The sequence below is a fragment of the Aspergillus fischeri genome, genomic scaffold, assembly GCF_000149645.3.
Source record: "Aspergillus fischeri NRRL 181 1099437636266 genomic scaffold, whole genome shotgun sequence".
Taxonomy (NCBI): Eukaryota; Fungi; Ascomycota; class Eurotiomycetes; order Eurotiales; family Aspergillaceae; genus Aspergillus; species Aspergillus fischeri.
Window position 1 is genome coordinate 3,812,568 of NW_001509760.1, and position 26,319 is coordinate 3,838,886.

At 50.1% G+C, this 26,319-nt stretch overlaps 11 protein-coding genes across 11 annotated transcripts; 5 read left to right on the plus strand and 6 right to left on the minus strand.

Moving 5' to 3' along the window:
• Positions 1 to 367: 367 nt before the first annotated feature.
• On the plus strand, positions 368 to 1,885 carry NFIA_060060 (chitobiosyldiphosphodolichol beta-1,4 mannosyltransferase; the record flags this gene model as incomplete). The annotated part of the gene is made up of 3 exons (XM_001258546.1): positions 368 to 611; positions 675 to 871; positions 941 to 1,885. The coding sequence occupies 3 exons, from the start codon at positions 368 to 370 to the stop codon at positions 1,883 to 1,885; spliced, it is 1,386 nt and encodes a 461-aa protein (XP_001258547.1).
• Positions 1,886 to 2,188: 303 nt separating this feature from the next.
• NFIA_060070 (uncharacterized protein) lies at positions 2,189 to 3,535 on the minus strand (the record flags this gene model as incomplete). Its single annotated transcript, XM_001258547.1, has 3 exons — positions 2,189 to 2,976; positions 3,026 to 3,215; positions 3,266 to 3,535. 3 exons carry the CDS (start codon positions 3,533 to 3,535, stop codon positions 2,189 to 2,191), a joined length of 1,248 nt encoding a protein of 415 aa, XP_001258548.1.
• A 1,250-nt stretch (positions 3,536 to 4,785) lies between these two features.
• On the minus strand, positions 4,786 to 6,209 carry NFIA_060080 (thiolase family protein; the record flags this gene model as incomplete). The annotated part of the gene is made up of 2 exons (XM_001258548.1): positions 4,786 to 4,986; positions 5,049 to 6,209. The coding sequence occupies 2 exons, from the start codon at positions 6,207 to 6,209 to the stop codon at positions 4,786 to 4,788; spliced, it is 1,362 nt and encodes a 453-aa protein (XP_001258549.1).
• A 642-nt stretch (positions 6,210 to 6,851) lies between these two features.
• Positions 6,852 to 7,606, plus strand: ubc2 (E2 ubiquitin-conjugating protein RAD6; the record flags this gene model as incomplete). The annotated part of the gene is made up of 4 exons (XM_001258549.1): positions 6,852 to 6,893; positions 7,052 to 7,116; positions 7,195 to 7,419; positions 7,483 to 7,606. The coding sequence occupies 4 exons, from the start codon at positions 6,852 to 6,854 to the stop codon at positions 7,604 to 7,606; spliced, it is 456 nt and encodes a 151-aa protein (XP_001258550.1).
• Positions 7,607 to 8,839: 1,233 nt separating this feature from the next.
• NFIA_060100 (putative kinesin family protein (KinA)) lies at positions 8,840 to 11,532 on the plus strand (the record flags this gene model as incomplete). The annotated part of the gene is made up of 2 exons (XM_001258550.1): positions 8,840 to 11,226; positions 11,301 to 11,532. 2 exons carry the CDS (start codon positions 8,840 to 8,842, stop codon positions 11,530 to 11,532), a joined length of 2,619 nt encoding a protein of 872 aa, XP_001258551.1.
• Positions 11,533 to 12,157: 625 nt separating this feature from the next.
• Positions 12,158 to 13,907, minus strand: NFIA_060110 (uncharacterized protein; the record flags this gene model as incomplete). The annotated part of the gene is made up of 2 exons (XM_001258551.1): positions 12,158 to 13,582; positions 13,857 to 13,907. 2 exons carry the CDS (start codon positions 13,905 to 13,907, stop codon positions 12,158 to 12,160), a joined length of 1,476 nt encoding a protein of 491 aa, XP_001258552.1.
• A 950-nt stretch (positions 13,908 to 14,857) lies between these two features.
• Positions 14,858 to 15,257, minus strand: NFIA_060120 (EF-hand domain-containing protein; the record flags this gene model as incomplete). The annotated part of the gene is made up of 2 exons (XM_001258552.1): positions 14,858 to 15,037; positions 15,099 to 15,257. 2 exons carry the CDS (start codon positions 15,255 to 15,257, stop codon positions 14,858 to 14,860), a joined length of 339 nt encoding a protein of 112 aa, XP_001258553.1.
• A 1,626-nt stretch (positions 15,258 to 16,883) lies between these two features.
• NFIA_060130 (transmembrane 9 family protein) lies at positions 16,884 to 18,997 on the minus strand (the record flags this gene model as incomplete). The annotated part of the gene is made up of 4 exons (XM_001258553.1): positions 16,884 to 16,951; positions 17,017 to 17,452; positions 17,504 to 17,841; positions 17,896 to 18,997. 4 exons carry the CDS (start codon positions 18,995 to 18,997, stop codon positions 16,884 to 16,886), a joined length of 1,944 nt encoding a protein of 647 aa, XP_001258554.1.
• Positions 18,998 to 19,451: 454 nt separating this feature from the next.
• On the plus strand, positions 19,452 to 20,636 carry lcp5 (small subunit rRNA maturation protein LCP5; the record flags this gene model as incomplete). The annotated part of the gene is made up of 1 exon (XM_001258554.1): positions 19,452 to 20,636. One exon carries the CDS (start codon positions 19,452 to 19,454, stop codon positions 20,634 to 20,636), a length of 1,185 nt encoding a protein of 394 aa, XP_001258555.1.
• A 660-nt stretch (positions 20,637 to 21,296) lies between these two features.
• NFIA_060150 (uncharacterized protein) lies at positions 21,297 to 21,798 on the plus strand (the record flags this gene model as incomplete). The annotated part of the gene is made up of 2 exons (XM_001258555.1): positions 21,297 to 21,333; positions 21,386 to 21,798. 2 exons carry the CDS (start codon positions 21,297 to 21,299, stop codon positions 21,796 to 21,798), a joined length of 450 nt encoding a protein of 149 aa, XP_001258556.1.
• An 870-nt stretch (positions 21,799 to 22,668) lies between these two features.
• Positions 22,669 to 24,278, minus strand: NFIA_060160 (flavin-containing monooxygenase; the record flags this gene model as incomplete). The annotated part of the gene is made up of 2 exons (XM_001258556.1): positions 22,669 to 23,934; positions 23,991 to 24,278. The coding sequence occupies 2 exons, from the start codon at positions 24,276 to 24,278 to the stop codon at positions 22,669 to 22,671; spliced, it is 1,554 nt and encodes a 517-aa protein (XP_001258557.1).
• Positions 24,279 to 26,319: the final 2,041 nt, after the last annotated feature.

Consider the following 26,319-nt stretch of genomic DNA (forward strand, 5'->3'; position numbering starts at 1 on the left):
CTGTAGGGGACGTTTTATAGAAAACCAATCTTGGATTGAGTGATCTTTGCGTTTCATCAGCTGCAGGTGGTAACGCATGGGTCAGGGGCACACGTGATGCGCGCCAAGATTCCCTTATCTCCCCGGAGCCCATGTATCAGCCTGAGGTATCCACGAGGGGGATCGGATTGTTATTGTGGTACTCCGCACAGCTGGTAGCGCAACGTAACAGCTTCACAGTTTGGGCCCTCTGTCATTCGCCTTTGTACTCACGACGAGGATCCTTTGCCGTCAGCAATATGCGATAAGTGGTTATCAATTTGTTTATTCAACTCATTAAAACACAATGATTGCGCGTTAGACTGGATTTCTTCGCCAACAGCACACCATGATTGAATCCCTGATCAGCGTCGCCTTCTACATCTCCACAGCGGTGACACTATTACTGTTCTTACTTCCTTCAAGATACGACCCGAGACGGTTCGACAGGTTAAAAAAGGATGCTTCCATTGCGCCCAAAACGACGACGCAGATTCTCGTCCTGGGCGATATCGGCCGCAGCCCGCGCATGCAGTACCATGCTTTGAGCATTGCGAGGGGAGGAGGCCAGGTAGACCTTATCGGTTACAATGGTACAGCTCGATCAGGTTTCCGATTCGCGAATGAGCTTATGACTGATGCTCTTTATAACACAGAATCAGAAGTGCATCCCGACATTTCGTCCAATCCTAGAATATCGATAACCGCTCTTGCGCCGCACCCGACCTTCCTGCAAACAAGTAATAAGCTCCTCTTTCTGCTATTTGGTCCGCTGAAAGTAGCCTTCCAGATTGTATGTCTCTGGTGGGCTCTAGCTTACCGCACAGAGCCTGCTCAATGGCTGCTCGTTCAGGTAAGACCCTGACCCGCCCAAATTGACTCGCTGGTATCATGTCGTCTTGCTAAAGTTGGTCCAATGCAGAACCCGCCTTCCATACCTACGTTGGCAATCGCATCCATGGCATCATTCCTCCGGCACACCAAGTTGATAATCGACTGGCATAACTTTGGGTACACCATTTTGGCGCTGAAACTCGGGGATCGACACCCACTTGTGCGATTTTCCAAGTGGTATGAGAAGAGCTTCTGTAGATACGCCACAGCGCACTTCTGTGTTACAGAAGCCATGGCTTCAATTTTGAAGAATCATTTTGGCCTCACAGCCCCCATACTGCCCTTGCATGACCGGCCAGCAAGCCATTTTCAGCCCATCTTCGATCAAAGCGAGCAGAAGAGTTTTCTTGAGTCTTTGCCAGAAACAGCCCCGGTGAAGGACCTGCTCCAGGCCGGTTCCCTTCGTGTAATAGTCAGTTCGACGTCCTGGACAGCTGACGAAGACTTCTCGTTACTCATTGACGCACTCTGCCGGTACTCGAACCTGGCAAACACCAGCAAGCCTGCGTTACCCGCTGTTCTGGCTATCATTACTGGGAAAGGACCTCAGAAGGAGATGTACCTGAAGCAAATATCAAAGCTTCAAGAAGCGGGCAAGCTCAGCAAGGTCACAATTCGCACCACATGGTTAACCACAGATGACTATGCGCGCCTTCTGGCCTCTGCTTCCCTGGGAATCAGCTTACATACCAGTAGCAGCGGTGTCGATCTTCCCATGAAAGTTGTTGACATGTTCGGGGCTGGATTACCGGTGCTTGGCTGGGATCGTTTTCAAGCCTGGCCTGAGCTAGTTACCGAAGGTGTGAACGGTATGGGGTTTGGAAGTTCTGGTGAGCTCCTCGACCACCTTGTTGATCTGTTTGAGAACCCAAGTAAGCTGGAGAAGATCCGTACTGGTGCTCGCAAAGAGAGTAATCGTCGCTGGAATGACGAGTGGGATCCCATAGCTGGAAAACTATTAGGCCTCGCATAAAGCGCCCATTATTTCCATCGGTATTCACTTAAGCCAGCTTTCTTCCCCTTCTGGGCAGCTTGAGTTTTATCTGAATGTAGGCCTTAGGCACGAAACTTGCCCCCACAGTATATGCACGTGTCAAAAACGTTAGAGAGTTTCTTATAAGCGCTTTGGAGTTCACTCTCGTGGAGCTGAGAGAGGGCATCCTCATTGAGGTATTCTGTGCTGCAGTCGGAGCAGAACTTGGATACTCCCGGCTCTTGAATAGAGAAGAATGAGAGACTGCAACGAACTATGCAAGACATTCAGTTCAATTGTGCTTCACGTTTGGCAGGAAGTATTCATGGGCTTACCGAATAGATGGCCGCCTGCACACTGTGCTTCCCGTGCTGAATACCAAGCTATTCCAGCTTCGCATATATCGCACTTTTCAAAGATGTGCCCGCCAGCGCCGTTGAGCTGCTCTACGGACTTTGCTTCGAGTTTATTCTCAGGCGAGGAACATTTTGTTAGCTCCTCAAGCAAATCAACTCCGGTAGCAGTCGCAAGCCACTCGAAGACCTCTTTAGCTTGTAGGAGTAAAGACTCATCCTGGGATTCCACAAGAGCACAACAGGCAGCCGTATACACAAGTTTCTGGTACCAAGGGTTCCTGTTATCATAGTCCAGAGAACTCAATGTGAAGCGCAGCACCACCTCGCGTCTCAGGCGCAAGAAGTCTGACGTGAATACCGGCAACTCGCGAAGGATTGACGGTGTGTGTTGTTGCTGATGTAGGTTTGCTTTGGAGAAAACAATGATGGTACGCTCCTGCGAGCCAGTGCGGTACTCAATCATGTCTCCGGGGTGGAGAGTAAATGCGACAGCAATGAGTCCACCGTATGCTGCCAGTCCCCAGATCCTCCCGATCGCTAGTCCTCCGAGATCATGGTCAATATCGAAGCTCTCCCGCATAGCATCAAACTGGCTTTTCCAAGGTGGCGGCGAGAGAAGGCCGTCATCCTGAGCATCAGTGAATTCAATTAATTCCTTGGTTGCAGCATGTCCCCCGGAGGTGCCCAAATGAAGTGAGGATAGGTTGGACTCGTCATCACTTGCGACTGTCATGGCTATGTTCTATTAGTAAAGCAGATCAGATTGTATTAATGTGTCGCGTACCACTGATAGATTCCCAATGCCTTGCTTCCGGTTCCTCGAAGGTGGTGTCGGTGTTTTCAAGCAGGGGATATTCTCTTGTTCGAACTCTTCCAGATGATGTCTCTCTGCCCTCATATACGGCGCGAGGGAGGCTCATCACCATCAGAGCTCCTATTGTAGTCACAGCTAGGCCAATTTCCCCAGACTCTGCCTAGATATACGTGAGTTCGAGGTATCAACTAGTGTTACTCGGAGACTTACTGCTTGAAGCCACTCAAGAGGGCCGCGGTAGACGCGTTCGCCAGCATCTTTGCTAGATAGATCTGGGTTTTCCGATGCGGTTGCCTGCAAATCCCAGCGAGAAGGAGTCTCTGAGTCTTCGCCATCTCGTCGTAGGTTTATATCGAGCCTGATCAGCTTGATTTTGGTACCATAAGTGGCGGCTGCATTTCCTATCGCATGACAAACGTCCGGTGCTGTCTCAATTTGCTTGAGGAGCCAGGGACCACATGACAGGCCCGTGATCCTCATTTTTGACTTCAAGGACGTAGCCAGGATCGATCCGGACTGGACTATAGGATACTTTGCCGCAGGATCATGCACTGAGATGATCGAGATTATATCAAAAGAATAAGAAGAGGGAGCCGAACCAGCTTCTGCTCTCTGAACGTGCAGGAAAATCAGGTCATTGTCGTCATTAGCAACTGTAAGTATTTGAAACCCCCATCTGCTTTCCGCTGGAGGGACGGAATCGTTTTGGCCCTGCGGTACCTTTAAAGGCGGACACCACGCGAAATCCCTAATGTTAGTCTTCCTCATTTGCGGACCCTCATCGTGGATGAACGAGTTGAAATGTGCTGCTAAGGCATTGTTGACGATGGCAACTCGCATCCATTTTCCATCAACGAGTTGATAGAATGATAGTACCAAATTAGAAGTCAGCACTGCAAGAGTGCACCGCCTGTGTCTGGCGAGTCCTGGTGGTGACCAGGACAGACTGACAACTGAGCTCGGCGAGAGTTCGACCCCAATTGAGAAATCATCCCTGTTCTGAGGGAAAACTGTAGGCCACTCCCTGTTAGTGAACAGATTGGCGCGAAAACGGGTGATATGCCATTCTGGTTCACATTTTGGGTGATCAGAGTTATTTTCTTCTTTCCTATGCGTTGGTTTCTTCGGCGTCTATTTGACGTGAGTTTTATTCAAGGAGTACGTAGTCAAGGTGGTGACGGAGCATACTAGAATCTGAACATATTCACCCGCGGCCAGAGCGATCTCACCATCTGCTGACCAGGCAAGGCAATTATAGCAGGAAGGCGAGACGGTTAGCTCGACTTGATCGAACATCGCTATCGGGATCCGGACCGAGAGCGCTGTCCGTCAAGAGACTATATGGATAGCAAAGCGAGCTCTTGACGGACCTAATTAGTGCAGTTACTCTCACTATTTTTAAAGCAATTGGTCACTGTAGTAAAGTCTGAACAATAGCTGGGATGTCATCGTTTCAACTATTCTCAATTTAGCCCCCATCTGGACGGTGTGCCTTACTGCTTTCGGTAAGCGTTATATTAGCATCTCACGTGATGATGCTTATACAATCATGCATACAAAACTGCAACATGATTCATCAATTTTCAATTCTCATCCATATATATATACAATCATAGCATGCTAAGAAATACTGGTCAGAGCGTGGGTATAATCATGGCGTGTCGCTTTTGAGGTGACCAAGAACTTTGTGAACAGAAGGACCAATAGAACGTTAATCAACGGCCTCTGGCTCAGTCGACCCGATCCAGCTTCTGAACAACCATTGCAGTTGCAGCACCACCGCCGTTACAGATAGCAGCCACACCGTACTCTCCAGGCTGCAATTGATGGAGAAGAGTGACCAAAATACGAGAGCCAGAGCTTCCCAGGGCGTGTCCCAGGGAAATGGCTCCTCCAAGAGGGTTGACCCTAGCATTCTGCAGACCGAGAATCTAATGAATAGTTAGCAAAAAGACAGGATCAGACAGGGGTCTATAAATGTATTCAGACTCACCTTCTCGTTAGCCTTGATGACAGCAGCAAAGGCCTCGTTGAACTCCCAAACCGCGACCTGATCCTTAGTGATACCTGCCCGCTCGAGGGCGACGGGAACGGCCTTGGCTGGGGCAACGGGGAAATCCACTGGATCGATGGCGGCATCTGCGGTAGAGACGATGCGCGCAAGAGCCCGGTTACCCTGAGCGAACTCACGTGCAATAGCTTTGCTGCCCAGGACGAGCGCCGAGGCACCATCATTCATGGTGGAAGCATTGCCAGCGGTCACTGTGCCGGTGCCATCCCTCAAGAAGGCTGGTTTCAGTGTGGTCATCTTATCAATTCGAAGGTTCTCGTAGCCCTCATCACGTTCAATGACTGTCTCTCCCTTCTTGCCTTTGACGGTAACAGGGGCGATCTCCTCGGCGAATTTATTCTCCTTCCAAGCTGCTTGCGCTCGCTGATACGACTGAATGGCGTACTGATCTTGTTCCTCGCGCGAAATCTCATACTTCTTAGCTGTTTTTTCAGCGCATATGCCCATGTGGAACTGGTTGTAGACATCCCACAAGCCGTCCTGGATCAGACCATCCTGTAACTTGATTTCTCCGAAGGGTGGCAACTGGGTGGATCGAGGCAAATAGTAGGGCACGCGGGACATGTTCTCCATACCACCTGCAACCTGGGCCTCGGCCAGACCGAGTTGAATGTTTTGAGCGGCGAGGGCCACGGCTTTGAGGCCGGATGCGCACACTTTGTTTACCGTCATGGATTCCACCGTAGGAGAGAGTCCGGCGAACATGGAAGCCTGGCGAGCTGGCGCTTGACCAACTGCACCCTGAAGAACATTGCCCATGTACACATCGGTAATCTTCTCAACAGGAACGCCAGATTTGCTCACGGCGGACTTGATGGCAACTGCACCCAATTCGGGAGCGGATACCGAGACGAACGATCCGTTGAACTGATTTGAGTCGTTAGTTGATAAAGAAGACGGCGAGGGGTGATCTGTAAAAAGCTTCACCTTAGCAGTAGGTGTTCGAGCACCACTGAGAATGTAAGCCTCCTGAATCTCTTTCAGAGCTGAACGAGAAGCACTGAAGTTTCGTCGAGATGCGGGGAATGTGGCGCGTTTGGCGACCAGACGGGCTGCCAACCCAGTTGTTGTTTGAATCGTCATGGTGAGGGAGTAGAGGTACTATAAGGTGATTATGAGGGTGCTTCAGAAACAGGAGAATGAGAGAAGGAGTACAGTATGAGGAGATGGAGGTGGATGAAGCGGAAATGTTCTGCTGGCTTACTGCAACTCGCCTCTGGTGTCCTCCCCCGATCTCCGCAAGATATTCCGCATATAGCCGCGCTCCCGCAACCGAGGCTGTTTGGACACTGTCCGTAATCACATGACCATGCCTCACATGACCTGAATTTCACATGATGTCCCTGATGTGCTTACTCAGCAGTGGCGTTTCAAGCTATACGTGAAAAGCTAGTTTCTCCATACGGAAAGTTTTACCGTTCTGGGACCCGGATGGCAAAGAGGGAACAAACGGCACGTCCAGCTAAGCAAGAGGGGAATCCCGACCCTACGAAGACCGAACGGTATTGGATCAACGCTTCTCCTCCCGCTCTTGTGAGCGCTTCTCATCCAGAAGGATCCATATCCCACTGCTATCTCAACTTCTCTTGTGGCATATCCCTCTCGACCTTTTTGTATACAATCACGTCTCTTACTCTCCAATCTCAACAGCTCCAAGACGTGTGGTTTACTTGCAGTCTGTAAAGCCTATTCTGATAGCTCCTACCGGTCGTAGCACCCGCCGCCATGTCTACTTCTGCCCGCCGTCGTCTCATGCGTGACTTCAAGGTACGTGATTATTGAAGGCCATTGACTCTGACTCAGTTCGTTGTCACCTCTTTTCTCCATGTATTTCTATTTCGTCCTTGCACATTTTTTGCTTGTTCTACCCTGTAACTCAGCTACCAGGCTATGTCTCGTGAGCTAACTCTGATTTATGATCACAGCGCATGCAGACTGACCCTCCTGCCGGCGTCTCGGCATCTCCAGTAGCTGACAATGTCATGACTTGGTGAGTTCTTCATTCTTCTCGATTCATCCGTACATCTGAAGAATGTGGTGATGGAGTGACTGACATATCCGTCTGTAGGAATGCCGTCATCATTGGCCCCGCCGATACCCCGTTCGAAGATGGTACATTCCGCTTGGTCATGCATTTCGAGGAACAATACCCCAACAAGCCGCCAGGTGTCAAGTTTATCAGCCAGATGTTCCATCCTAATGTCTATGGTACGGGGGAGCTTTGCCTTGATATCTTGCAGAACCGCTGGAGCCCAACCTATGACGTGGCGGCCATCTTGACTAGTATTCAAAGGTATGTTGAATGTTATTCCACAACATACTAGGCACAGTGATTCTGATGTCATACCTTATGAAGTCTACTAAACGACCCCAATACGTCATCTCCGGCGAATGTGGAAGCATCGAACCTCTACAAAGATAACCGAAAGGAATATATCAAGCGCGTGCGTGAGACAGTCGAGAAGAGCTGGGAAGACTAGTTTACTCTTAGCAGAGGAGTTGTTGAGCTCAGTTCTCTCAAGCCGGTAGTTATTGTTCCTTGTTTTGGATCGGTCAACAGGAACAATGTCGTTCACCCGGGAGTCACAAGGGGACGTTTACGACTCTGTCGGGTTGTTGATCTGAATGTTCTGGCCATGTTCGTATTTGACTTCCACGTTTTGTTGACGATATGCACAGCGCGGGGTTTTTGGCGCCTGGTGAATCATTTATTTTTGCTGGTTGTGTGGGTAGCTGCATCGTTTATTTCTGCCTGCATAATGCATGAGCCTTTCTTGTCTTTGAAGTCCTCCGATTCTGCTGCCTGCTCTTCCGTCTTAAAGTGAGCGTAGTCATTCTTCTCTCCGTACAGGAAAATGTAGGTCTAGATAGATAGAGCTGAAAGAAAAGCGTCGAGCATGTGTGGTCGACTGGCGGCCTTTTGGTGGTAGCGGGACGAGTGTTTCTCTAATGTTCTTAGGCCGGCGCCAAGCCACATCCTCAAACGACTGGTGTCGAAGCATTCCTGCGACTCTAACATATTGATCCTCACGCTACTCTTCCTTGCTCGATCAGCAGTGAGTCCTAACCCGCATCACAAGCTCGTGGTGGTGTGTGCGTGCGGACTTGCTTTCCTCAACCCATCCTTCTGTCACTGTTTTGGGGTGAGGACATCGCGTGTTCCTGGCTGCCGTCTCGCACGTGGACCCCTGACCCAAACATCCCACCGACTCTACGCAGCTGGTCAACAGATCGAAATTCGGCTCTGAACGAAAGCCTAGGAATTACCCGCCTCCCCTCGGGGCTGTCCCTCACCTCTAGGTTCTCTTTCTGGTGGTTCTTGAGGTTTGAGTCGGAGCAAACATGGCGTGAGTATTCTATCAACTGTCGCTTGAAACAGTGCGGAGAAGTCTGATGATAGCCTGGCATGACAGATCATCTGGGCCCGGCTCCAACACCATCAAGGGTTTGTATGCTCCGTCCGAATACATATGTTCGAAGATACTCACCGGTAGTGCATAGTCGTTGCGAGATTCCGACCGCAAAACAAAGTCGAATTAGCGTCTGGAGGAGAACCGATTGTTGAGTTTGAAAATGAGCAGTCATGTAAAATCAACGTGAGTCTCCTTTCAAGGCTGAAGGAAGGCAAGGTTTGGTGGCGCTTGAAGATATTGACCAGCGAGCGATAGTCCAGGGAAGGCTCAGGAGCCTTCACCTTCGATCGAGTTTTTCCCATGGACTCGAAACAAACGGACATTTTCGACTACTCGATCCGCCCTACAGTCGACGATATTCTGAACGGTTACAACGGTACGGTCTTTGCTTATGGTCAAACAGGTGCGGGAAAGTCTTATACAATGATGGGCTCCGATATCGATGACCCGGAGGGCAAGGGTATCATTCCGCGTATTGTCGAGCAGATCTTCGCAAGCATTCTCACCAGCCCGAGCAACATCGAATATACGGTCCGAGTCAGCTATATGGAAATTTACATGGAACGGATCCGCGATCTCCTGGTGCCACAGAATGACAACCTGCCTGTCCACGAAGAGAAGTCGCGAGGTGTCTACGTCAAAGGTCTGCTCGAGGTTTATGTCTCCAGTGTGCAGGAAGTCTACGAAGTGATGCGACGCGGTGGTGCGGCAAGAGCGGTGGCTGCGACCAACATGAATCAAGAATCCTCTCGATCCCATTCCATCTTCGTCGTCACTGTCACCCAGAAGAATCTAGAGACGGGCTCCGCAAAGAGCGGCCAGCTTTTCCTAGTGGATCTCGCTGGTAGTGAAAAAGTCGGCAAGACTGGCGCCAGTGGTCAAACCCTTGAGGAGGCCAAGAAGATTAACAAGAGTTTGAGTGCTCTTGGTATGGTCATCAACGCGCTGACAGATGGCAAATCGACACACATCCCTTACCGTGACTCAAAGCTCACTCGAATTCTACAGGAGAGTTTGGGTGGTAACTCTAGGACGACCCTGATCATCAATTGCTCTCCCAGTAGCTATAACGATGCGGAAACGATCTCAACGCTGCGATTCGGTGTGCGCGCGAAGGCAATCAAGAACAAGGCGAAGGTCAATGCTGAGTTGAGTCCAGCTGAACTTAAGCAACTACTTCGCAAAGCGCAGACCCAGGTCATCAACTTTGAGAACTACATTTCAGCCTTGGAGAGCGAAGTTCAAGTGTGGAGAAGCGGCGAAACAGTTCCCAAGGACCGTTGGACACCAGCCAGGGGCTCAGAAGCCGTCAGCGCGGCCAAGGCTGAAGCTCGTGCAAGTGTTACGCGGCCTGGCACTCCTTCTCGACTGCAAGACACCCCCCGATCAGAGACACCACGACCTGATTCAAGATTCGGCGACCGATCTAGCACCCCCAGCCTTGTGCTCGAGAAAGATGAACGGGAGGAATTCCTACGGCGGGAGAATGAGCTCCAGGATCAAATCGCCGAGAGAGAATCCCACATTGCGAATGTGGAGAGGAGCTTGCGCGAAGCTCGAGAGGAACTCAAGAACCTCAAGGAGAACTCAGCACGCTCTGGCAAGGACAATGAGAAACTCAGTGCGGAGGTCAACGAGCTTCGGATGCAGCTGGAGAAGGTTTCCTACGAGGGCAAGGAAGCCTCGATCACAATGGACAGCCTCCGGGAAGCTAATGCTGAGCTAACCGCGGAGCTGGACGATGTCAAGCAGCAACTCCTTGACGTGCGAATGAAGGCCAAGGAGACCAGCGCGGCGCTCGATGAGAAGGAGAAGAAGAAGGCGGAGAAGATGGCGAAGATGATGGCTGGTTTTGACCTGGGAGGCGACGTTTTCTCTGACAATGAGCGGAAACTTCAGGACCTTATACAGCGGGTGGATGCATTGCACAAGGTCAGCGAGGCTGGCGAGCCAGTTGCCCCTGATGACCTCCTGGAGTTACGGACCAGCCTGATGGAGACTCAGGGATTCATTCGGCAGGCTGAGCTTACCATGAATGATCGGGGTGAATTGAGCGAGCTGCAGGACAGCCGCAGACTTGAGTTGGAGCAGAAGCTGGCCGACCTCGAGCGGGACTATGAGAGCCTTCTGGAGCGCAACCTTGGCGAAGGTGATGTCGAAGAGATCCGCGAGCGGCTGGAAAAGATTTATGTGACCCGGAAGGAGACCGAGATGCAGGCAGCGGCGGAACTCCGTAGCGAGATTGCACGCAAGGATGAGGAGCTGGCCAAGCTGCAGCAGTCCCTTGCAGATTCCCAGTCTAAGGCGTCGACTAATGGCGCCACCGGCAAGAACCTGCAGCAGCAGATCGCCGAATTCGATGCGATGAAGAAGTCCCTGATGCGCGACCTGCAGAACCGTTGCGAGCGAGTGGTGGAGCTTGAGATCTCGCTGGACGACGCTCGAGAACAATATAATAACGTGCTGCGCTCATCTAACAACCGTGCCCAGCAGAAGAAGATGGCTTTCTTGGAACGCAACCTGGAGCAACTGACTCATGTACAGCGGCAGCTGGTGGAACAGAACAGCAGCCTAAAGAAGGAGGTCGCCATTGCGGAGAGGAAGCTGATTGCCAGAAACGAACGGATTGCGAGTCTTGAAGGCCTCTTGCAAGAGAGCCAAGAAAAACTTACTCAGGCAAATCATCGGTAAGTCCTCCCCCATTGAATTGCTCGGCGATAGGAAAGATAAGGTTGGCTAATATCCATATCCCCACCCACAGGTTTGAGGCTCAACTCACTGCTGTTAAAGAGAGACTGGAGGCTGCGAAGCAGGGTTCGACTAGGGGTCTTCCGTCTATGGATGGCAGCGGCGGTTTCAGTTTTGGCGGCTCGAGAATCGCGAAGCCGCTCCGGGGTGGTGGTGGTGGAGGGCCAGAGAGCAGTGCTCCGGTCGCAGGAGTCCAGTCGCAGGAGAGCGGAAAGCGCACGAGCTGGTTTTTCGATCGACGATGATCCACGATTTCTCTTTTGCTGTTTGTTCTACCCTTCCTCCGAACATATCTGATTGTCTTTTCTTTTTTGTTTTGTGCAAACAATCCAGCAGCCTTTGTTGAGAACCCGTTCTTATCATCTTTCTTGGTGTCTAGATATCCTGCCGCTTGTTCTGCTCTCCTATCTCTGTGATTTGGCCGATGACGAAGTCTGTTCCACTGTGCTCATGACGTTGCTCTTTTTCTGTTCTGTCTCGTTCTTGCATCGCTGGTTACACTTAGATTCCGAGCCACCGGCGAGCCCATGCGAGGAGAGGCCTCCGGTTCTCCTGATACCCTTGTATACCAGACAGATAGAAAGCACCTCGGGAGGGGGAAGGGACGGTTTGGAGATGAATACATAGTAAGTAGACGAATTTCACCGGATGCTGATAGAAGATACGGTCTCAGTAGATTATTACTTCGCGAGGAGAATTCTGTGTATCCAATCCGGCTGTTTCTCAGGCCTATAGTATCTAAGCAGGATCTATGCCAATAAGGAATGCAACAAATGCATGAATATATATAAATAGAACATTAATGAACAAAATGGGTATCAATAAGATCAAATTTGCCAAGCTTGCAAGGCAAAGACAAAACGATGGTGTCTATTCCAATAGTGTGACCCTCACGCCGTCCATGCCCATGGTCGTCACAAGCCGGTCCATCATGTTCGATGTTGGCGGCTCACGGGTTTGGGGGGAGATCAAAGACCGTACGACCAGAGTCGGCTTGCGTGACATGCCCGGCGATTTGGGCGGTGTAAGCGGCGATTCGTACTCTTCGCTTTTCGGTTCAGAGACACGATCAGGAATTCCATCAGACAGGGTGCGGTTTTCCTCCTCGATAGCCGCGCGCTGTTTCTCATCCATAGCGAGAATTAGATTGTTAAGGATGACGAGCGCGGAGCGAATGCCCCGGACATAGAGGCCGGAGAAGCCATCGAAGAAAACGAAGGGGAGCGGGCCGATGAATCCCTGCTGCTCGTTCTGCCCGGCTCGAACCGTCGAAATGGCGACGCCGAACTCGGTGTGGATGCCGCGCAGTGCGGCCCGCGCGGCCAGAACATCCCGCAGCAGAGCTGGTTGTAGCGAAGCTCTCTTTCTCGATGGCAGGGCGAGCAGCTCCCGGACCCGTTTTACGTACCCAGGTACCTTGGAGATCTCGCTGAAACCGCGCTCCGCGACGTCGGTGTAGGCGGATGAGTCGGGCCGTCGCGCATTGTCGGCGGCAATCTGTCTGTTCAGGTCCTGCCATTCTGGTGCCTGGAGAAGACATTCCTCGCCGGACAGCAGAGCAGCTGTCACCATCAGGTTCCGGTAGACGATGTACATGGCCCGCCCGAATCCGTGGAGGTGCGCCTGCGGACCGCGCAGTCGCATCATCGTCTTGATCCCCGCAGCATGTCGCAGCCACGCGTCGGGGTTTGTGCAGTTTTGTACCTCGAAGCAGGCCAAACAAATTGCGGTGGCTAGCGCCTCGTCGGAGGTGGCTCTCGAGGCGTTCGATAGCATAGCTGCTAGGCCGCGGAGAGACCGTGTGTACATCGCCCTTGCGGCGTCCGTGTACCACGGGTCGTTGTGCAGAGCGCCGGTGTATGCAGTGGTGCTGGCGCGGAGAGCCCAGTCGAAGGGGGTGTTCATTGATCCGCGCCGGCTGTGGACATAGGCAACCCAGTTTATCGGGACGCGATTCACGGTGCACATGAAGTAGCAGGGGAACGCAGTGAGCACGTAGTTCGTGAAGACTTCGGTCTGCTGGGAGGACGCGGCCACGGCGATCAATGAGGGCGATGCAAGCTCGTCGATCGAAGGACAAGAGGTCGTTTGCGAGGCATTGGAGATGCGGGAGACAGCCTTGGTGAGGCCTTTGGGTTTGTTGCGAGGGTGGAGTGTCGAGGAGGACGAGGACGAGGATGTCAACTGGTGGCCTGTCTGCAAGGCTGGCAGTTCGTGAAACCCCAGAGTCGTCGCATGACCGGTACAGAGGAGATTGAGGTCTCTGCAGCGCGAGCACGGTGATTGACCGGCGCACTGGAGCAGGATTAGGACAAAGTCAAGCCAGTGACCATAAAAACAACTTCCAGAAGATGAGGATCATCGAAGACTGCATGAACATGGACAGCGCGATATGGGAGTACCTAGCGCCCGGTTACGCTTTGAACAGAAATGGGCCATGGGGGAGGCATGATAGGCAGAATTGCACAAGAATGCACAAGAACACATATAGGATCAAGCAATCATAATAATGAAGGTCATAAGGCAGTGTGGTTGGAATGGAGTCCAAGCTGACAAGGACCTGACTAACCTGGGCTCGAGCATCAATACAATTATGACAGCCATGTGGCACCGCGGCCATGCTCGTCACTAGGACATCAAACCAATTTCCGCAGGCTTCGTATTCGGAACACTCGGCATGAGGAGCTGCTCTGCGCGAATGCTTGATTATCGGTCTTGGAATGGTCGTACGGGGGGTGTCAGTGTGCCAGTGTGGTCCAAGACGCCCAGCACTCTACTCCGTAAGGAGGAATAGTAAGAAACAGGCTAGAGCGCCATTTAGGAGCGGTGGAGATGGCCACCAATGAGACACTAGTGGTCAACTCGGAGCCAAGCGCGTTCGCCGTAAGAGGTTAATAAAATAAGACGATCGAGGCAAATAAACAAAAGGCCTAAATTCAAGTCGAAATTACTGTTGCAATCAGAACACTTGGGATGAATTCGGTTGTAAACGAAGTACACTCGATAGTTATATCCGCTTCAAAAGCATATGGCATAGTTCACTATTCTAGGCTCGCACGCTAAAAGCACAACCCACATCCACGGCAATAAACAGTCGTCAAAACAGTCGGAGAGACCAACGGCTCTGCTAAAATCCTGTACATGAAACGAAGAATTATGCCACGAAATCCGCCCTTGTTTCAGGGAAGACGCATGATCCAACCACCGAAAGGAAGACGTAGCAAGCAACCCGAAAGAGAAGAGAGGTATATCCACCGTGATTTTGACTTTTTGTTTTTTTCCATGTACAGAAGAGCAGAAGCAAGGAAAAAAGGAAAGTTACAAAAACTGAAGCCTTGTCTACCAAGCCCTCGTATAAGAGTACGTTGGCAGATGCAAGTAAGTGATCACGGGCTGTGGGAATCCTAAAAAAGAAATATAAGCAACAAATACCGGCAGAAGACCAAGAAGATAAAAAGCAGATGGGAGTGAGCCATGCTTGATGAGGAGAACCTCGAATTTGCGCCGCATTCGCCAAAGGTAAGAGGATGCACGACACTATGTGCGGGAGGACACGTCGTCCGCGCGCACTTATACCAATCCATCATAGAGGGACAAGGCGCTGACAATGGTCTCGTCGCGTTTGCTGCCCTCCTTGAATTCCTCCATATCCAGGCTGCCATTCTCATCCTTGTCCATCATGCGGAAGATCTTCTTCACTCGTTTCTCCGGTGTGTCTTCGTCCTCGGGTAACTTGACCATGGAGCCGACCTGTACTCGCGCCGTTAGCTGGAGTCCGTCCGCGAGAGAGCCAGTCACTGTGAGATCGCACCATTTTGTAAATCGCTTCAACAATAGCCAGCATCTCGTCGTAGGTAATCTTTCCGTCACCGTCGATGTCGTATAGTTGGAATGCCCAGTCCAGCTTGTCCTCCATCTTACCCCGCGAGGTCACCGACAACGCACAGATGAACTCCTTGAAATCGATCATGCCGCTATTATCCGAGTCGAATACTCGGAATACATAATTTGCGAACGAGGAAGGATCGCCAAAGGGAAAGAATTGTCGGTAGATCTTCTGGAATTCCTCCTTTGTCAGGGTCCCCGAGGGGCAGTCCTTCAAGAAACCTACCCCGCCATGCCACGGTCAGCGCACTTGAATCCCCTCCGGCTTGGGATCGCCGCTGCTCACTCTTCACACACCTTTATACCATTGTTGCAGCTCTTTTTTATCGAAATGTGTCGCCCTCTGGAGCTCTTCGAGCTGGGAGGGGGAGAGCTTCGACTGTCTATGTGGCCAGTTGTCGTTAGCTTATATCCCTAAGCGGGGATGCTTTCCCCAACTATAACGATAATCAAGAAGAAAACATTAATGTAGGTCCGTCGAGACGATAGACCCTAGTTTCTAAACCATATAGTCCTCGACCCCGTGGGGAAAGCAAAGTCCATAGCCTGGCGGGTTGTAACCCCGTCTCACCACTCCCCTGATGCGCGGAACGACAAACAAGCGCAGTACTCACGATTTACCCATGATCAAACAAACTTGCCACACACACTATCAAGGATAAAAAAGTAGCTCTTGGCCTTTACAAGGACAAGCGAGGCTCAGCGCTCCGAAATCTTATGCGACGGCGGTGGAAAGACGGAAGCACGGAAGACGCGGGGTAAAGCGAGGTTTGCTTTGATAAGATCGTGTGCTGCTTGGCCAAGAGAGGGTGAGAGCTAAGGAAGTATAGACGACTGACAGAGAGGCTAATAACGGATGATATAGGAACAAAAACCTAGTGCAGTAATAAACTTGATAGTTGAATGGTTCGGGTTCCAGTCGGAGAAACAGACTGTCGTAGTGTCGTAACTGGCTGTAATTCTTCCCGATTGTGATGGAGTCAGTCAAGCCGTCAAGCGTGGGCAGTCCATCGGTCCAGAACAGGTCGTCGGCTTGGCGCGCAGACGGCAGGATGGGAGGAAGCTCCACTATGCATCATGGATAATTCATGCAGGGTATTATCATTTTTATCATCAGAAGATATCTAGTATTATTCTAGTTCCGATTCTCGAACTCGGGTCTTGATGGCTTCCGTACCTATTATAGCTCCCGATCAGATTGACTTTCTATCGATAACACCTTGATGCGGAGAAGAATCCCCTCCAAGCTCAGACCCTGTGCGCCTTGAACAGTCTATAATATATATCTACATTTCGTTATCGTACATCGCCTGCTCATCTCGACTCAAATCAATAATCGCACCAACGCCCCGTTGTCGTTCCTCCGCCATTGCCTCGGTGACTAAGTAGCTTGAAGCTGACCCAAAGATATGTACAAAGTCCTGGTTGACGTCATCGGCTTAGAAGAACATGATAGTAGTGGAATATGAATGTGTAAGAACAATTGAAGCACGAAGATATCGGTAGTAAGCGTAATGATCAGACAGACTTTTTATACTTTGGAGTCCGATCATCGCGTCTGGACCGTTCCATTGTACGTGTATTCAACTGTTCGGCAACGGGATCTCCCGTCCGAAGACCGAGAAGAAATGCATGTTGTGCTGATTCATCGATTGGAAGCGCGGACTACCTGCTAATTATGACTTCGAATGGCATGAATAATGTACGAAGTTTAGTCGACCTTGATCGAGCCGTAGATGCGTTGCACAAACGCCCAGCTGGCGAAGAATCCAATCGAACCTGTGCAGAATGAGTCAGAGACCACCTCAAAACCCCCCAGCCTGTTTCATGGACGAAAAACATACCTGTTAAGATGAAGACCAGGAAACCAATCAAGGCAGAGTAACCGACATAGAGGACTGCCCCTGTGAGTCCACCGAAGCTCACTCGAGTGATCCAGAAAATAAAGGCATTGATGAAAACGTAGAAGCCCGTCATTCCGGCTCCAGCGAAAGCCCTCCAATGCCACCGGTAGTTTTCAGCGCACAACAAAAAGTAAACCAACAGGACCGTGGTGGCCGCAGTGGTCATGATCATGAGTCCATAACAGAGGAAGAGGAATCCGAACATGTAGTAAATCTTGCTCGTCCACAAAGAAGTCATGATAAAGTACAGCTCGACAAAGATAGCGCCAAACGGCAAGATGCCCGTAAGTAGCAAAGAAGGGATTGTCCGAAGGCTTCCAGTCATGGGAGGAATTTGTCTCGGAATTTGGTTGGTCTTCGTTGGACCTTCGATTGCCTGAAAACACAAGTCAGCAGATGCTCGTCAGAGGGCTGAGGAAGAACATACTCGTTGCTTGAAACCAAGCCAGCTGCCTGCCACACTTAATGGCACACTGATGACGAACCAAATGAGGACCAGGGCAAGCATGGTTGTGAAAGGTACGGCTCCACTAGAACCCTTGGCCCAGACAAACAGGTTCAGCAGGAAAAAGGTACCAAAGATAAGCCCAGGAATCAAGACCGGAGTCAGGATGATGTTGCGCTTCCAAGCTTCGCCACCGAATGACTTGTATACCCGAGCCGAGACATAGCCTCCGACGAAGCCAAAAAGGGTGTAAATGAGGAGGATGGCAGTGGCCAAGAAACCGCGGTTGGCTGGTGAAAGAAGACCAAAAAGCGCGAAGACTTTGACAGAGTCAGCATTCCCTTCGCACATCGGGGAACCTTAGGTAAACCTACCAACTGTCACACCAGTCATCATGAAAAGTTGAGCCCCGTTGCCGACAAGCACACTGAGGAGCAGAGGAGACCTGGGGCATCGGAATACATCGCCGTGAACCAGCTTCCAACCGGAATCCTCTTGAATTCCGTCCTCAATAGCAGCTGACGTGCCATCCAAGTCTTCGAGATTGATCATGTCCAGGCGGTTGTAACGAGCGATGTCTTTCCTGAGAGCCCTCAGAAGGATCATACTCACCATACCGACCAAGAAAACCACAAATACGGCAGAGTTGATGAGTGAAAACCAATGGATCTTCGGATCGTAAACGTGCAAGTACTTGTCCCAGCGAGTAGCCCAAGGAGTGGGCGATTCGCGCCAGTACACGCCATACGTCCAAGTGACTGGAGTCTCGCCATCTTCGCTCAGAATTACAGCGGCGTCGTCGGAGCCGCACTCCACTGTTCCATCTTCAAGGACTCTGGAATCACGCCGGGACGCCGGTTGAACGAGCACACCGACAACCCGGTACTTGTCCTTGCTGCCGAACCCTACACGGTGATAGTCAATGACGATATCATAGTGGTTGTTCAGCATTGCCTGTCCATCATCATTCAGAGTGCCGAGCGCAAAACCGGGACTGTAGAACTTGGACTGGGTCACTGCGTCCAGATTCAACTGAGCACCGGGAAGCCCATCCACCAACCAGTTCATATTATAGCCCTGAGCTATCCTTCTGTTGACAAATTTGGCGCTTCGCGAATCGAACTTGACTTCTCCACAAACAGCCTTGCATGATTCATTCTTGCCCATGAACAACTCAAACGGCGATGTCTGGATTCGATCACCGAAAAGAATGCTACCTAATGACTCGCGAACATATTTCGGTCCATCTGCCGGACGACAAAAGTGAAATGCGGTATGATAGTAGTCGTAAGCGAAGACGGAATGCAGTTGTTCGTCTTGTTGCGCTAGTCCCGGGGTAAGATGGTTGACGTAGAGCGGCACAGCTTGGCCTTCATCGTATGAAGTTGGTGCTACACCAGGAAGGTAAAAGGCTGCGGATAATGAAGGAGCTGTGAGGAGAAAAGTAGATATCGTTAACCGTTTGTCGAGCCGCATATTGGGCGTTTCCGGAGGTAAAAGGGGACAATCAGCTCAGGTGTCGGTCTAGAATAAACGGGCGAAGCCTAAAGCGGATAACGATGGCTCATAAAGTACTTGAACTGAACCATAGATCGAACAACTCGCGCACCGTGAAGATGAGGCCCTACTCAGAAGATCATGTATGGGAGAGTGGGCAACAGATGAGGCCAACAGGCTGAAAGGATTACAATTGTTGGGAAAGCTGGAGAATAGGTAACAAGCAGTGGTTACTCCGTACGAGCTTTGGTTACCTGGACTTTCCGCAGCGCCAGCTAATCCGCAGTCTTGGCACACGTGATAGTTGTCCGATCCCCAAGCAACCGGTTAATCATCACGTGCCGATAAGATTTGGGGTGATCGAAAAATTTCCCTCAAGATCTTTTACCGCAGTCTAGAGGAATACGCAGGTTATATAACTGTTCACATTACAATGGCGACGGCGGCGGCTCAAACAGAGCCTTCGGGCCTAGAGAATATTTCTACATTACTGGAGAATCTCACCAGCTGTTTGTTGAGCACTGGGTCGTCCCTTCCGAAAGCAAATCGAGAATCACCAACCGACGTCTCCATCGAACCTCCTCACGACGGCATATCGCTTCTTGACACCAAAAGCGACCTGTTACTGTCTTACCTACACAACTTGGTTTTCCTTGTTATTTTCCAGCTGAGAGAGGTAGCCTCTGCGGAGTCGAAGGCAGAGGAGAACAGCGATGTCGATAATGGAAACTTGTCACTGCGCGAAGAAATCGTTAAAAAGCTTACCGAGCTCCGCGTGTATTTGGACCGCGGCGTACGGCCTTTGGAGGGTCGACTGAAGTACCAGGTTGACAAAGTCATCAAGGCTGCAGAGGATGCCGACAGGGCCGAGCGCGGTGCCCAGGCCACGACAAAGAGCAAGGCAAAGAATGCGAAATCTGGTAGCAACAACGAATCCGGCTCTGAAGAGAGCTCCGGCGACAGTGAGAGCGATAGTGAAGGAGAAGACGAAGAGGAGGAGGACATTGATGAGATGGCTTACCGGCCGAATATTTCTGCCTTCTCGAAGGGAATAAAGCCGGAGGCTCAGACAGAAGAGAAGGCAGACAAGAAAATGTCAGGCGACGGTATCTATCGGCCTCCGAGAATCATGCCAACTGCACTTCCCACAACCGAACGCAAAGAGCAGAGGGACCGCCGTCCACGCAGATCAAATGTCATTGACGAGTTTGTCAGTGCTGAAATGTCGGCCGCGCCCATGGCAGAGCCCAGCATTGGTAGCACAATTGTCCAAGGAGGACGACATTCGAAGACCAGGAAGGAAAGAGAGCACGAGGCCGAACGTACTACGTATGAAGAAACCAACTTCGTGCGATTGGCTAAGGAGAGCAAGAAGGAGAGAGCCAAGCGACGCGGTCAGGGCAAGGAGAGCACTTTTGGTGGTGAAGAATGGAAAGGTCTTACCGAGGGTGCAGACCGGATCGCAAAGCTCACGCGTAGGGCCAAAGGAAGCGGTAGCGCGCTGGAGAAGAGTCGGAAGCGAAAACTTAATGACGATGGACCACGCAGTGATGGCGTGGCAGTGGGTCAGATCTTTGAGAAGCGTCGGAAGAAGGTCGAGAGCTGGAAACGGGCTTAGATGTACATACTTTGGCATTATGGATATGGTCCCGGAGTTTTGTTTATATGTGAGGCACCTGGCATTTCACCGATACCATCAAAAGTTGATCGATTATATATTTTGCCGCCTGCGAACTCTAACCAAAGCAATCTCTTAAGACTACCTCAATCTCTTGTCCAGCGCTAATCATTGATCTAATGATCTGTATAAATGATTATGTAGGCTATATTTAGCGATGATAAACACATGCTGAAATGTCACCATGTCCGAATTGCATTTTCACATGCGCCGGAAAGCGAATGACATCATCGCCATTTCGGCCTCAGGAACAGGACCAAGTTAATCAATCAGAAGCCCATTCGCCATTCACTTTATCCTTAGTTGCCTTTCACTTCAAGTCGCAAATATCATACTTCGAAGGAAGAACATAGGAAGATGGAAAACCCAGGTGAGCGCCCAAATCCTACAATAATGGCCAATCTGATCTAATGTGACAATGCAGTGTCAGAGATATCGACTGTTATCAAGCAGCTGATAGAGTCACCACCATCAGTTCAGCAGGAAACAATAGAGAAATACTTCACGCCATCAGCAGCATTTGTACATCCATTCTGCCGGGTTCCAAGTTATGATGGCAGCCGTTGGTCCATCATCAAGATCTTCCAGTGGTACAAGATCATGTCGCCTCGAATAGAGCACCAGATTCATTCCATAGGCAGGTGTTCATAGTTAAGTCACTGATCTTGCGGGTTGCTAACAGTCCCCAGCCTATGATGAAAGCCATCTCACTCTCTATATTACCATGTCGCAGATATTCTCAATATGGTTGGTCCCATTCCACGTCTCTCCAGTCAGACTCACCACGGTCATCAACCTTACCACGGATTCTGGAGTCCAGAAGCCGTCAATGGTGAACGGGGATCATACTCTCTACTACATCGCCAAGCAAGAAGATCTGTACCAGGTATCGGAGTGGATCAAGTTTATGGTTCCCCATGTTGGGCATCTCTTTGTTCTTGCTTTTCAATCATTTGCGACTCTCTTCTGTATGCTTGGTGTTGTCATCTTCTATCCTATCATGTGGCTGGAGGAGAGACGGGTTATTCCTTACAAGATGTTGCGCAAGGGAAACCTTGTGTATAATATTGAGAGAAAGATACCAGAGATTAAGAAAGAATGAGGCGAGACTCTCAGAGGAGGTCGTCAAGTTTAACTGATGTGTTATGTTGGCGTTGTTTGGGTACCACCTTCTTGAGGTCTCTACTCTGTTTCCTCCGCGAGCATCAATATCGTTCAGAAAGTCAGCCTGTCGTCTACATTACTCTCTCACCACCTGATCTGCTTTATGAAGAGCCTGAAGACCTAGGGTTTCCTCTTCCTCACAAGCTTTGTAGATGCCCGGCTTCTCCAGATTCTGTCAACACCTTTCATTCTATACCTCACCTCTGACTATTCAGTGGATTTGAGTTCTCTTGTCAGGTAAGGCGAAATCCTACTGAATTCGAGTCCACACATGTGCTCCAATAGGGCACAGTTTTGCTGGTAGAACGATGACGTCGTTATCCTGTTATTTAGACTACCAAATGCTATAAATCCGGTAAGATGAAGCTTGGAGGAAAGACACGACATGAGCGGAGAGTGATTGGTCGGCGACAATGTGTTCGAGGGTGACCAAGGGTTTTAGTTGGGACAATATGGGCTGCGTTGAGTGTATCTTAAACGAATCTTGGAGCTGACAATCACGACTCATCGGACATGAGACTAGCTAGTCTTCAATCAATATTTGGAAGGTGTTTACGCCCTTGAGGCTCCATGACTCCGCTTCGACCCTTGATTCATCTCGCAATCTTGAGGAGATGAAAAGGGAGACATTGACATAGAAAAGTAAGTGCAATTTTTTATAAGCGCCGTCTACAGGAATATCAAACATATTTTTGGATAAGACAAAGAAAGAGAAGTCATATGTATCGTGATAGAACATCTTCCGGGGCACCGTCCAGTTCAAGACTTATGCTTTGCTGCGTGGTGCATTCAAAACCACACAGTGGTTTTAATGTTGCTTCCTCAACTGTTGTCGGAACGATTCTTCTTGCCTGACTACCTCTAGCGGAAGCGTACGGCCAATGCCAAAGAGCACGAATGGTGCCCACTTCCAGCGAAACGGGTTGACAAGAATTACGAAGATGTACCAGTAGATCAATTCGGCGTAAGTGAAGAAGTCAAAAGCGCCTGTCGGAGCCAGTCGTTTCATCAAGCGCGTAAAGTCGATCCATGTCTTCATCCTACCTTCCGTCGGCCGCGATAGAGGATCAACCAGGAACATCAATAGGAAGCGTGTGTATATACCAATGTGCATGTTTCCCACAGTGCCGATGGCATTGATGTAGGTGCTGTTGTTGGCGCAGATGCTCGTGTACTTTGGCGGGAAGACCTGGAGATACCAGCTGGGTGGGCCGTATGGGTCTTCAAAACAATCGTTTGGCAGGAAGTTCAGCGATGGACGCTTGAAGCCCGTTGCCATGATGATCACATCTCCAGGAACAACCGATTCATGTCCGGGACCACCCTTGGGGACTCCATGTGAGCGATGATTGAACATGACACCGTCCTCTGTGAGAGAGACAATGTCTCCGCGTAGCCAGCGTGCTTTACCCTGGCGGATCTGGTCAAAGAGCTCCGAGTTGGCCATGGGAGTTTCGGTGTAGAGACCGCTTGATGGGGCAATGTCCTGGAGATCGCGATAGAAAAGCTTGTGTAGCAACCACTCCGGAATCCATGACAAAAATGTCTCCTGTCCAAAGATGTTCATGGCTAGCAGCGATTGGACGAATACGTTGCGCGGGATAATCCACTTATCGGACCGCGACAGCACGTCAATTTCACGCGCCTTAGACTTGACGGCAAATTCCAGCGCCTCGATGGCACTGGCGCCGCCGCCAATGATGAGCACCTTCTTGCCCTCCACGTCTTTCCCATCGAGCTCAGAAGAGTGGAAAATCTTGCCTTTGAAGCGGTCTTGATCTGGAAGACGCGGCATCTTTGGATCGCCGCAAACACCAACAGACGCGATCACGCCATCGAAGCGACCATACTCTTCCTCGTTGTCGTTAATGATCCATTTTCCGTCCTTTGTCTGTTTGACAGACGTAACCGGTGTGTCAAAAACGGTACGCTTCTGGAGGCCGTAGCGTTTCCACACGTCAATGATCTGCTCGCGAATTTCCTGCTGAGAAGGATAGGCGGTGGTGTATTTCACCGATGGGTGGAATCGGTACATTATACTATGAACCTGCAAGGATGAGGTAGAGTTGACGCGCTAAATGCGATTGCATTAGCAGACTTCGAATCAACTTCATGGAGAGAACAACGTACGCTCCAGATTCCTCCGAGGCCTTTATCCTTGGGACGGGCTTCAAATAGTTGCACATCGAATCCATGTCCAATGCAATGCGCCGCGGACGATACGCCAGTCAAACCGGCACCAATGACAGCCACTCTTTTCTTGGGAAGACCATTGGCAGTTGATGCTGGAGGCGGAGGCGCAGGAGAGAAAATCCAGGTGAGGATATTCTGGAATAGCATATAGACTAAACTGAACACCACGAGAAAAGGATGCGTGAAGAAGTCCACAACCGTGGACTTGGCTTTTGATTGAGCCATAGAGGATGAACACTCAGTTTATCCTAGGAGGGATATTGCGACTTTGTACGACAGACAAATTATAGTAGGCTAACACCGAATTGCCCAGTTGAGCGATGGATCGGGGAACCGCAGACAAGAGGAGGTATGAAAAGCGAAGGTAATATTAAAAGAATCGTTTACAGGAAGGAAAATAAGCAGGGAATCAGGCTTCTTTTCAATTGTATCTGAGATAGGTCTTTTCCTGGTATGCTCCAAGGTTGGTGGTGGTGTGGTTCAAGCATGACGTAGGCGAGTGGACCACATTCATGTGAAAGTGGACGAGGGAAAGAAGTGTTTGCTGCTTCCCTGTGATTGTTCTCGTCCCACGACGCCCAGCATCATCATTTCGCAAGATATTGCAGGGGTGCGTTATTTTTATCCAGTTTGACAACATTTCGAAGATACTCACCCGAGGTAGGCGAACAATGAATGTCTATCTCTTGGATACCGTGGACGACTCACCATTATAACGAGTTCACTCACCAGATCACCAGATTATAATAGCGCCTAAGCACCTAAGCACCCAACTCAAATGACCTAAAGCTTGTTTCTTACTACATAAATGCAATCCTAAAATGGCGATATTCTGAAATATGGCAAGCAATAGATCATTGGCGAGCCTCGCTTCGAGAGAGCAGGCATCAAACGTGAGATACCTATATTTCATAAGTATTGCCCAGGGAGACACATGTGATCAGACTGTTGTGTATACGGTCGGAACTCCAATGCTCCACCTGTAGGTTATAAAGTCATTCCGTAGCATAGCAAGCCTCCTAGCGCCATACGCTTATGATAAGGCAGTCCCTTGTATTTGCAGGAGTGATCCCCGGGGTCTAGCGCAAACACTGGAGGTGATTGGCAGGCATATCTAGTTTAAGCTTCCCCTATCTTCCTTTATTCTCCATACGAATACATCAATAGAGCCTTTCAGCCCTCAAAATATATCGGACAAAAGTACCCTGTAGCGAGCCGTCGTTTCCATTATATGATGTGGAATTGATGTGCCCCTCGCAAATTCCAACATCTCTGAACATTGGCTTAAGCCACCATTCCCAGAGCGAATCGAAAGCGTAAACATCGCAGCCAAAAAAGTCCCTCTCCAAACACTGACAGACAGAATACTCGATTGAATTCTCTCCCATCTGTCAATCGCCGCTGATGTGGCTTCCCTTTCGCTTCTGTGCCGACGGCTGTATAATCGGTGTGACATGTTTAACCGACGCAGATACCCCCAGGGGAAGCTACAGAAGACCTTGTATCTCGTACTAGTCTTCAAGATGTTGTGCTCAATCCTTAAACGTCCAGGCTCGGCTCATACGTTCGCTATCTCGAGCTAAATCGATCGCCATCCTCGTCATATGGATATGTGCAGCTATGAACCAGAACCACTCAAAATGCAAGAACTGTTGCGAGTTCCGAGTAGTACGAGGGCGACCTTTGGCAGAGAGGTACAGATGATGAGTGGACGCACCACGAGTATCAATAGGTCTTGGTGGATCTTGAAGTCCAATATACAGTTAACTTTAATCTATCCTTCTGTGCTCTGCTTAATAGTCACCGCTGTAACTAGAACTGCCGCGTCCCGAGTATGTATGATTTCCGAAATTGTATATTGTGTTATGGAGGCTTGATTCTCCAATTCCCTTCTAGGATTAGTCTTTCATGAATGTAATCCAGGTATTTGGACTTCGTCACGCTGTATATAGCGAATTGAATATTGTCCATCTTCGGCTTTCCGAAGTGGTGAGCGTGGTCATTATTATCGGAATAGGTGTAGCAGATGTCACTCGACAGTGTGCTGTCGTTTCCCAAAACAAAGAATAAAGCTAAACACAAAAGGGATTATTGGTCTGCGGTCAGTTATTGTGTCTTCCGCCCGCCACAAAGAGCTTAAACGCCGGAGCTTCTTCCGCTTCTTTCGCGGTTGTCAAGTCTCTCTCCGCCCACGAAGACACGCTCAACCGCATTCTTTGCGCTGCTTACGATCTCAATTCTATTCTTGTATAATGAGAATAATGCA